The sequence below is a fragment of the Cebidichthys violaceus genome, unplaced genomic scaffold, assembly GCF_023349555.1.
Source record: "Cebidichthys violaceus isolate CVI_PGR_0920_01 unplaced genomic scaffold, fCebVio1.0.p SCAF_16, whole genome shotgun sequence".
NCBI classification, from domain to species: Eukaryota; Metazoa; Chordata; class Actinopteri; order Perciformes; family Stichaeidae; genus Cebidichthys; species Cebidichthys violaceus.
The window spans coordinates 480,573-492,100 of record NW_027176329.1 but is presented as its reverse complement, the minus strand read 5'-3'; the positions used below and the strand labels follow the sequence as shown (position 1 = coordinate 492,100).

At 43.8% G+C, this 11,528-nt stretch overlaps 1 protein-coding gene across 1 annotated transcript; it reads right to left on the bottom strand.

Moving 5' to 3' along the window:
• Positions 1–503: 503 nt before the first annotated feature.
• On the bottom strand, positions 504–6,466 carry fgf4 (fibroblast growth factor 4). The gene is made up of 3 exons (XM_068710531.1): positions 6,070–6,466; positions 2,712–2,815; positions 504–764 (listed from the first exon to the last, which is right to left on the bottom strand). Exons 1-3 carry the CDS (start codon positions 6,464–6,466, stop codon positions 588–590), a joined length of 678 nt encoding a protein of 225 aa, XP_068566632.1. The 3' UTR covers positions 504–587.
• Positions 6,467–11,528: the final 5,062 nt, after the last annotated feature.

Below are 11,528 nucleotides of genomic sequence, written 5' to 3'. Positions count from 1 at the left end.
GAGGCTGTGGGGGTTCTTCGTCTCCCTCCTCCTCCTCCTCCTCCTCCTCTATTCCCCACCTCTCTCTCTCTCTCTCTCTTGTCCCCCGGCAGTAAGACGATACTGTTTCAATTAGGCTCCAGTGCCACACAAAAGAGCCACAGCATTTGGCAATCAGTGTCACTTCTGACACCAAAGACACTCGTGCCTCGTTTATTTTTGAGCCTACAGATTTTAGGCTCAAAAAGGTCCTGTTTTGTTGAGAACAATGCTTTAAATAAAAACATTGTATAGCCATAAACATGCACTGTTGCATATTTCAGTCCAATCAGTGCAAAGTTAAAAACCAACATCCGTAGACAGGAATCCATTCAGTAGCAGCACGAATCTGATAAATTAGAAAATGAAAACATAAATAACGCCCCCCCCCCCCGTCAGTGAAAAGACAAAACCCCTCCTTAAAAAAGTTGTTAAACATAAATAAAAAAAATGAATATATACAAAGCTGAAGAAATATGATACACTTGCATAAGTGAAAGTGCATCATGGTCTGGAATCCCCCTCCCCTCTCGGTCTCCATATTGAGGTGAAGTCTATTTATGAAGCCACTAGATTCTTGGCAAGAAATGTGTCACCGTCATGGCGGGTGACACTCGGTTTCCTCTTTTTGTTTTGCCGTTCTTACTCAGGCCGATGTACATCCTCGGGTAAACCACCGACTCGTAGGCGTTGTAGTTGTTGGCGAGCAGCTTCTCTTTGAACTTACACTCGTTGTTGTAGTGCAGCTGAAAGAGAAAAGAGGAGACGTACACCGTGAGGATTATTTAAAGATGCTGATTGTTTAAAGGCAGAGACAAAACAAAGATTCTGGGACATTTGTACGAGTGTGTGTGTGTGTGTGTGTGTGTGTGTGTGTGTGTGTGTGTGTGTGTGTGTGCGTGTGTGTGTGTGGGGGGGTGTTCAAGTCTGTATTGTTCTTTGTGATTACTATCAAACAATTGCTTTATTTCAGACCACACAACTATTGTACAGTAGTTGTTTCAGTCGGAGATTTGCACATGAAATGTGATTGTCAAATGATGAATGATGTGAATGAGGCGGGACTCAGGACACCATGCTCTGATTCTCTCAGGGAGAGCAGGAACAGTGTGTGATGTGGGACTCACGAGGCGGTTTCAAATTGAATTAAGTTGAACTTATTTTAGACTGTTGCTTCATCAGTACATGGTGTTGTATTCTTTAAAGGTGCGACATACGACTCCGAGCCACTCCAGAGAAACAGGGGCAGCATTTCACCTCTCCGGCTGCGTCCTACAATCTGAAGCTACAGTTATTAAAAAGCTAACTGCCGAGTGACTGCAGGGTAACAACACGTCACATTCTGATAGCTTGTTTATCGGCTTCCTTTAGCGGCCAGGAGTCACAACCGGCTGGTGGAGAGCTGGGTCTAACCTGTGTCCATCAGACCCCCAGTTCCAGTTTCAGAGCTAACTGCTAGCTGAAGCCCATTTTACAGAGCATGCTGCGCTCCCAGCGAAGCAGCCACCTGGTGGCGGGGAGGATGAGGCGAGGGTGGAGGTTGTTTTCTCCTTTCTGCCACTTTAGATTTTAACCAATAAACTAACTGTCAGAATGTACACAGACCCTGAATGTACCTCGGGACAGCTTCTCCGTCCCACATGTTGGACTGAGACTGGACGCTACAGGGACTAGCTGTCGCATCTTGAGGAACAGGCGGTTTTACAAAACAGGACGGGCAAGCTAGCTGGTTAGCATGCTCATTTCAGTAGAGCAACACAATACAATGATGTCTCTGACATAACGTCAGCGCTGCGACCTCTCCACATTCTGCTGGTCATGTTACTTCATTTAATGCATGTTTTAAACTCAAATTCAGGCTAGATCGTACACATTGAAACTTTAAAAGAAGCAGCAAGTGCTGTTTGTCCACACGTTGGTGCTCATCAGGTCCGTAACTTCAGCGGTGAGTTTGTATAAGGCAAGTCTGTCTCAATTCTTCTAGCTCAACTAGCATCAACTAGCTGGATTCAAACCAGTGAGTACATTATTAACCGTTAAAACGTAATAACTGGCTTAGCTTCATCCCAGCAGCATCACAAGCTGTTACATCTGTCGTCCATCGATTGGGGACCAACCGTCCAATAGAATGCTAGTCCTTTGTAAACGTAGGAATGTCTTTTTCATCGGTCTGCATACATGGAGCAACGTGTTTCAGAGTTAGTGGGAGTTGGTTATTATTTGTCTTTGATTTTGACGTTATTGGCATATTAGTTTTCGTAATTTGAGATATATTGTGTTATTTTGGTAAAAATCTTCTCAATTTGGATAATTAATAAACAGCATTTTATTAAGTTTCAGGTCATTTTTCAATCCAAACGCAACGTTTGTCCATTTTATGCTAAGCAACAGTTGTGTATAAATAATTAACTTCTCTCCATGTAATATCTGTGGTGCAACTTGATTCATTCTAATTCCATTATTTATTAATTCAGGGATGTGCAAATTAACATTGAGTGAATGCTTTGTTATAAACAGCGAGGTTTAAGAAGAAGTGGTGCAACCTGCTCCAGAACTCCACCTTGATTTGAGTCTTTTCCCTGTCAAAGCGAGAGACTATGAAAATGATTTGATACGCACATTCCACTACTTTCAGACTTAATGACAGTAAACACATAAACAACGTGTCGGTCGTTCACAGTGGTGGTACTCACAGATCCGTACAGCTTTCCTCGCCTGTTCATGGCCACAAAGAGTCTGCTGCGAGCGCCCAGCAGAGTCACCACTCCTCTCTCCACCGGAGAGATCTGCAGAAGACCTTCAGGGAAAACAAATCGTACAAACTGAAACATATTGGTTTGATGGAGAGAACACTGAGACACTGACATTACTGAGTGTGTAACAGGAGATGAGCTCATCAGAAAACTAAAGAAATCAGTTTCAGGCTGTAAATACCGATGAGCACGTACATTCAAACATCTAAAAGATGATACAGTAGATTCATGCTGGTTTCTCCCTTATTGGGTTTGGCAAGGTGTGGCACTGTGCAAGCCTGATCTCATTGTGGATTCGTTTTTATCAGTAAAAGTGAAAAAGTATAGACGGTGTGAACTCAAACTGTCACTGCAATGACATCCTAATCAAACGTGTATTTACTTACTACGGTATTCCATCCCAATCCCTAAACTGGGTTTAGACCAAAGAGTACACATAAAACAGGGCTGTCATGTACTTCAGAAGTCACAGAAAGACCAAAACTTCCTTTGAGGTTTGGTTGCTAACACGTAACAACTGACCATATAACAACATCTTGTCACTCATCCGTCATTATTCTATTCTTTTGTAAGTCCATGCAGGTAAATAGTATTAAATGCAGAGATATTTGAAGGTTTACTGATTTTACTTGGCCTTGACAGGCTGGGTTACAGCCCACTGTGTGCGTCTCCTTTGTTCCTGCCAACATTTTAAAATGCTTCACAGTGCCTTGAATTCCTCCAGAGATTTTCTGTAATGTATCTCCCTGAATCTTTGTGCCTTGTCTCAAAATAGTACAGAGGCAGCACACAAAAACTAACATGCTTTAAGTTCCCCAACATGCTTTAAGTTCCCCAACACGCTTTAAGTTCCCCAACACGCTTTAAGTTCCCCAACACGCTTTAAGTTCTCCAACACGCTTTAAGTTCCCCAACACGCTTTAAGTTCTCCAACACGCTTTAAGTTCCCCAACACGCTTTAAGTTCTCCAACACGCTTTAAGTTCTCCAACACGCTTTAAGTTCCCCAACACGCTTTAAGTTCTCTAACACGCTTTAAGTTCCCCAACACGCTTTAAGTTCCCCAACATGCTTTAAGTTCTCCAACATGCTTTAAGTTCCCCAACATGCTTTAAGTTCTCCAACACGCTTTAAGTTCCCCAACACGCTTTAAGTTCCCCAACATGCTACATGCTTTAAGTTCCCCAACATGCTTTAAGTTCACCAACATGCTTTAAGTTCCCCAACATGCTTTAAGTTCACCAACATGCTTTAAGTTCACCAACATGCTTTAAGTTCTCCAACACACTTTAAGTTCCCCAACACGCTTTAAGTTCCCCAACACACTTTAAGTTCCCCAACACGCTTTAAGTTCCCCAACATGCTACACGCTTTAAGTTCCTCAACATGCTTTAAGTTCTCCAACATGCTTTAAGTTCACCAACATGCTTTAAGTTCTCCAACACGCTTTAAGTTCTCCAACATGCTTTAAGTTCTCCAACACGCTTTAAGTTCCCCAACACGCTTTAAGTTCCCCAACACACTTTAAGTTCCCCAACACGCTTTAAGTTCCCCAACATGCTACATGCTTTAAGTTCCCCAACATGCTTTAAGTTCACCAACATGCTTTAAGTTCACCAACACGCTTTAAGTTCTCCAACATGCTTTAAGTTCTCCAACACGCTTTAAGTTCACCAACATGCTTTAAGTTCACCAACACGCTTTAAGTTCTCCAACATGCTTTAAGTTCTCCAACACGCTTTAAGTTCCTCAACATGCTTTAAGTTCTCCAACATGCTTTAAGTTCTCCAACACGCTTTAAGTTCCCCAACATGCTTTAAGTTCCCCAACATGCTTTAAGTTCTCCAACATGCTTTAAGTTCACCAACATGCTTTAAGTTCACCAACATGCTTTAAGTTCTCCAACATGCTTTAAATTCACCAACATGCTTTAAGTTCACCAACACGCTTTAAGTTCTCCAACACGCTTTAAGTTCTCCAACACGCTTTAAGTTCCCCAACATGCTTTAAGTTCCCCAACATGCTTTAAGTTCTCCAACATGCTTTAAGTTCACCAACACGCTTTAAGTTCCCCAACATGCTTTAAGTTCTCCAACACGCTTTAAGTTCCCCAACATGCTTTAAGTTCCCCAACATGCTTTAAGTTCTCCAACATGCTTTAAGTTCACCAACATGCTTAAGTTCACCAACACGCTTTAAGTTCTCCAACACGCTTTAAGTTCCCCAACATGCTTTAAGTTCCCCAACATGCTTTAAGTTCTCCAACATGCTTTAAGTTCTCCAACATGCTTTAAGTTCCCCAACACGCTTTAAGTTCCCCAACATGCTTTAAGTTCTCCAACATGCTTTAAGTTCTCCAACATGCTTTAAGTTCCCCAACATGCTTTAAGTTCTCCAACATGCTTTAAGTTCACCAACACGCTTTAAGTTCTCCAACACGCTTTAAGTTCCCCAACATGCTTTAAGTTCCCCAACATGCTTTAAGTTCTCCAACATGCTTTAAGTTCTCCAACACGCTTTAAGTTCCCCAACACGCTTTAAGTTCCCCAACATGCTTTTAGTTCTCCAACATGCTTTAAGTTCTCCAACACGCTTTAAGTTCCCCAACATGCTTTAAGTTCTCCAACATGCTTTAAGTTCTCCAACATGCTTTAAGTTCTCCAGGCAGCCTGTCAGTTCCGCAGGTCGGCTCTAATAGGACCGTCCTCCACAAACACGAGGTGACAGGGATTACATTTGACATGATCGGGATTTTTTTGTTTTGTTGTTCTACGTGTCTGCAAATGTGTGTCAGTGTATGACTTTGTCTTGGACTGCTGGGGTTAATCTGTCTCAACAGATGGGTCTATGAACTGTGTCCTAACTTTAGGTGCTGGCTGGCCGCTGGTCTGGATCAAAGCGAGCTCTGGTTACACACAAGGCGGAAGGCACCAGAGCATGAGCTCAGCGGCACTACGGAAGGAGCCCAGATGTTGGCACTAAGGCATGGATCAATCACTCTATCTGTACATTGTTCACTGACAGCACGAGCAGAATCTCATGCAACACAGGCCCAGTGTTGACTGGAGTGAAAAGTAAAGGTTTGGATCAGCGACTGAAAACATGCTCAACATAATATTGTTTAGTCATTCAGTTTATTTCCTTAACGCTATTAAAACAGATTTGATGGGCTTTAACGGTAAATGATGTTGTTGTTATTGTCTGTGAGAAACTGACTTAGAACAAAAGTGTAAAAGTGAGGAAATGAATAATCAGTTGCATGTAGTCTTTCTAATTAATACATAATTGACACAACTTACTGTGACGGTTTTCATTGTGTACTCCCGTTATTCTACCGTCCGGTAACACCTGAATATGAAAGCCGATCCCCACGTTGCAATAGAGGCGCCGCAACCTTTTAATGCCCAGGAGATAGTCGCTGTCCCGGCTGGTCTCCTCCCTCTTCTCCCCTGGGATCCGCGCCAGAGACCGGGAGTAGAGGGCCTCCCAGCGCTCCGCTGTGCCGTTCAAGCCGAGGGCGCATCCCGCCAGTCCAGTCACCAGGCCCAGTACCAGGACAGTCCGCAGGGCTGCCAGAGAGCCCATCCCGGGTCTGGCTCTGAAAGCAGCCTCCCGGCGTTTGCCTTTCCAATGAAGCGAGAATAAAAAGAAGAAGCAGCGACGCGGCAGAGAGGAGCGTGTGGAAGTTGCGCTCATTCCCAGACCGACAGGCGCACTGGCTTTAGCGCCGGAGCGACATTGATCTAGACGCTGCGCAGCCATGCCTCTATATTTATACCTACAGACCCATTACATCACAGCTCCGCACCTAAAAGAAATCTACGAACCAGCCTCACAATCAGGCGCACCACACAGTGCTGAGGCTTCATTCAAATCAAATAATAGCTGTCTTATCTGAGAGTCTGTACAAAATACATGAATAAAGGCGTTATTATGATAAAAACAACTTCTTTGTGTGAGGCTTTCATTATCAGCAGCAGAATATCATAATTTATGTATGGGAGGATGTCAAATAGGAAACAGCCAAGTTAACAGACCGTGGTGTCGAGACAGGAGACAGTTCTATAAATGAACAATAACAGGAAACAACACGGTCCAATTCAACCAGATGAAAAAACTTAAGACTGAAGGGAAACCACGTCCTGGGCCCTCATAGGAAACAATGGGAGCACTAAATAGAGAGTTTACAGAGAGATAAGTAGCGCGTCATTGTTGGCCAGAACATTACAGCTTCTGACGTAACAACGGAACCACTGGCGAACTGCAATATGTGTCAATAGAGCGTGTGTTCGTTCTTCTATTAAAATAATGATTAAAAAAGCCTTGTATGACGAGAATATAAATACATATGTTTTGATTTGTCTTCTATACACAACCTGAAGTGCGTCTTGTTTGTGTGTTCCTGTCATTTGATTTGATGAGTTGATCCAAACAGTCAGTGCCTTCATCAAAGCAAGTAGAATCACTTTGGTGTAATATTGTATTAGAAACAGCAATACTCACATTATTCTCTGAAGTTTTAGATTTTAGTTATACAAACTGTTGTCGTGGCAGCATGTCTTTGATGTGTCATCCATTGACAGTCATTCAGATGCACTGGAGCATTGCTTTTGATGTCCGTTGAAATAAACCAAACTAAATGGCCCACCCTCCCTTTATTTCACCGTTTCACTGCCATCACCCCGGCTTACAGATATGTCGAGCGTCGCCGTTTACCCTCTCTGTGGAGTGTCCTCTTATTCATCTCTGTGTTGGAGCGCTGAAGGTCTTCCTTCTCTGTCAGCCAGAGACAGAGTCCTTTGATCTCTGGGGTGGCTCGGTCCTCATTGACCACGCATGACACGTTTTCTCACGTTCACATTCGGGTGATCTTCAATGTACGACAACGTTGTTTCTTTGTGTGCTGCAAAATGGCTCCATGAATGCAATCAGATCTTAGAGACGATCCTGTGGTTTTGAGGCTGACATACCAGCCATCCATCAGGGCCCAGTCCGGTGGACCAAAGGACCCTCAGGACGCATGGACCAAAATAATGCCAGTAGTCCATTAAAACCTCTTGGATGGCTGACACAGACCAGGAAAGCCCCTTTGGCCCCCATCATGTAAAAACTATCGACCTCCAGGCCAACTGGTGGACTCCTGACCTCAAGGACAACTTATTGACCGCTGAGGCAAAGATAACTTATGTGCCACTAGACGCCCTGGACCTCATGGGCTGATGGACTTCTGAGCTCCAGTATAGCAGTGAGAGTACTGGACCACCTCACATGCTGGAAACAAGTTGACTGACACACCACCACACCTTCAGGGAAACTGATGGATTGTAAGACTTCTGCACCGCCATAGGAGGGATGGATATCGTGGATACTATGAGCGTTGGGACCCGGGTCCTCTAGAGCCTGTGCTGGTTCAGAGCGTTCCTGGAATGAAAGACCTGAAGACGTCTGTGAGCCGGGTATGGCTGCAGGTTCTGTGCTGTAACTGTCCATGGTTCTGTAATCTCCTGTTATCACTCTTAATTAAAGTGATGTTGGGATGTGTCAGTTACTGTATGTGCAGCTTCACTTCTTGTTGATGTTGTGCTGAAGTCATTGTGGTTTTAGGTTGCATGTACGCAATGAATTATGCTGAGGGAAAGAGGTCTTAGATTTCACGGGGTGACAGCTGCGATTCAGATCCTAAAATGTCTCAACATTCAACACAAGCATTCGTTCTCTGACTTGTTTATTCAACACTTCCAAAGCTCTGCACTGCATCTTCATGTAATTCATGAATACAGGAAAATAACCACTGGTTATAACGATGAAAACACTCCGCTTTTCTTTGCCCCAAGAATTTCTTTTAACCAAAAATCAACCTTAAAAGTTTGAAGAGCCACAGATAAAAGTGATATTTCAACATTGACAATATGTATACACAAGACGAACATACAGTGAGTTGATATTCTCAACGTTGTGGATATCAAAACCTAATGTTTTCATCATCAGGGTGGAATTCAATCAATTATTCCATTCCCTTATTCCTTGTATCCCCGCTGCAGTGATAATCAGCTGCTACTGAAACCAAAGCGTGTACACATTGTCTCACACCCTGAACATGAATCTGTTCATCAACCTGGGTGAACGGGTCACGTGTCTCTGTGCGGGGTGAGAAGGTGCTCTACCTCACAGTGAATGTGTATCAGTGTCGTGTTCTGTGTGTCCAAACAGAGGTGCAGCGATATTTCCTCTGATATTGTTGGCACGGTTCAGCTGGATGCTGGCCAGCTAGACAGCTGTCATTGAACTACTGCCAGACTGGAGTCACGGCTGACTCTACCAATGCGTTTGTCTACATTACGCAACTCCATGTAGAAAATGGGCAACGCTGCGTCTGCTAGCTCTTATTGCCACAAACAGTCCACTGAAGGTCTTTCTTATTTAGGTTTGTTTGTCCTTTTTAAAAGTAATACGTTTAAGTTCTCTCTAAATAGTCACATTATGCCAAAATTGTTAATAACTGTGTGACGCTATCATTATATTACCTGTTTACTGTGTATTATATGATCTATTTCAACTATGGCTTTGGTTTGAAGGCGGAGCTTTTGAAACCCTTTACATCCTGTAGGTGAACACATTAACATGTTGATGATTGTTGAAACGTCCTGTGCTCATGAAGAATACCATTTCATGTAGACTGGAATATGTGGGACTGTTCAGAGATGGCTGCGGGCTGCCTGCAGAGGGCGATGATCATCAGATGCACTGACTGCGGTCTGGAAGAGAGAGCCGAGCGGCCTCTAGAGGTCACTGTTCACAAGTGAACGCCATTACTGCAGTCACCACTGTGAGCTCACGTGTCGTCCTCACAGCGCACAGTTCCTTCATTTAGTCATTATTAGATACAAAGTCCCGTTCAGTGTAAACAGGAACCATTAGTCTATTTCATCCACATGATGATGACACAAACACCGCTAGTCATTTGTGTGAAAGGTGCACTTTTGAAGAAAAGTCAGTGAAAAAAGGACCATGTTCTACTCAAAAGGTTTAAATAACAACTTTATTAATAGTTTATAAATAGCGATGTTTAGATCAGTTGTACGTCTTCAACAAAAGCAGAATGGTGAACACGCAGTTATAAAGTGGTATGTAAGTCGATGCATGAATGCTCACTAAGTTGTTAATGAACAGGTCCTCTGGCAGAAGATACGTGTTCACAGTCAGTCAGACGGAAAGGGTTCGGCTTCATGGAATGGGTTAGAACGGAGACATGCATGTTTTAAAGGCATGCCGTTGGTTACAACTTGGAAACAATGTGTCCCAAACGGGATCTTCAGTGTTTCACGTTCTGAATGATGGGCTTAGAATGATTTAGGAAATATGTAATAAACATGAGAATGCTCTCTCAGGACTCCCTGCACGCCGTCAGCAGGGCGCGTACTGCAGAAGAACGCTGTTCCTACTGCTGAAGCGTGTTAGTCAGGTGAAGCCTTCAGCGGGACGTCATGGACGGAAAGAGCCAACCGAGTCAGAAGATGTCGTAAAATGAAACAGACCGCAGGGAGACGCCTCACCTCTCTGAAGTCCCGCATTCCTGTTGAGTAATATTACAGTTCGGCATTCATAACGAGCCATCGCACGGTGCTACACTTTGTATGACACCGTTTCTGCTTTCAGCGGGGCCTGTCTTGTTTGTCGACTCTGTGACTTTTGGTCGGTGTTTCAAAAAAAAAAAAAAGCCCAAAAGTCTCAGGCGACATCGCTTCCCAGGCCCCCCCTGGGAGGAGCTATTGTCCGGGCCGGGAAGCCTCCCCGGCCCGCAGGTATAGAATAACAAGGCTTTATATGCGGCTACCTATAGATGGAGCGAGGCAAAACCTGAACATCCAAAATAGTCCCGGTGCCGCTTGTGATGAATTTTGCACGGATGGCTGTCTTTGTAGTTTCTGCTCAGCCGTGTTCCAGCAACAGGTGCAGCACTTTAACAAATGAGGGGGGGGGGGTGCACACCCCCTAAGTTGTAATAAACCAGCTAACAGCCGCACCTGTCCACTGCTCTCCACAGGAGACATGCAGCACAGCAGGCTCGGGTCATTATTCACAACATGTGTGTTTTAGTACTAAAAGAGTAACGATGACGTAGTCCTTTACAACGTGTTGACAGTGTCATGGGTTTTATTTGACTCATTTACTTGAACTGAATGTGAATCTGTTATGATCATGTGAGTGGATGGGTAAAAGCAGAGACAGTGGTTCTGGCTTAAAGTCCACTTCTCACTTTCGGTTAAAAGCTAAACGTGTCTAATGTGTGTGTGTGTGTGTGTGTGTGTGTGTGTGTGTGTGTGTGTGTGTGTGTGTGTGTCTGCTGCCTTCAGAAGAAAAGACAAGCTGAACCTGAGACTTCATCCGCTCAAAAATAATCTGTTTAACAAGCACAACTTGGTTTACCTTTAAAGAATAAAAACCGATTCCTGATTTCAGAAATTGCTTCGCTTTTGGAAAACAATGTTTCTTGAATGCTGGTGTTTTAGGTCTGGTGGCTTAGTTTGGAGCACATGATGTCCAAACATTGTTTTCAGTATTTCAACATCAAATCCGTAGATCCATCATGAAAGAAGTGATGGTGGCTAACACTCACAGGTTCTGCTGCATCTATCTCTCTACTAAAGTACAGTGACGCGTCTTTCTAACAGAACACCACTCCATCCTCAGAGTGAGGGACAAACTGGAAACTTGTTCTCTCTGGTCGGTACCTTCGTGTTTTATGTTGGAACCAGGT

Bases quoted from the DNA above. Each gene is read 5' to 3' on its own strand.
- fgf4 (XM_068710531.1), bottom strand. From the start codon at position 6,466: ATGAGCGCAACTTCCACACGCTCCTCTCTGCCGCGTCGCTGCTTCTTC. The intron at 2,816-6,069 runs GTAAGTTGTGTC...TTTTCCCTGAAG, and splicing joins ACACAATGAAAACCGTCACA to GTCTTCTGCAGATCTCTCCG. The intron at 765-2,711 runs GTGAGTACCACC...TTTCTCTTTCAG, and splicing joins GAGGAAAGCTGTACGGATCT to CTGCACTACAACAACGAGTG.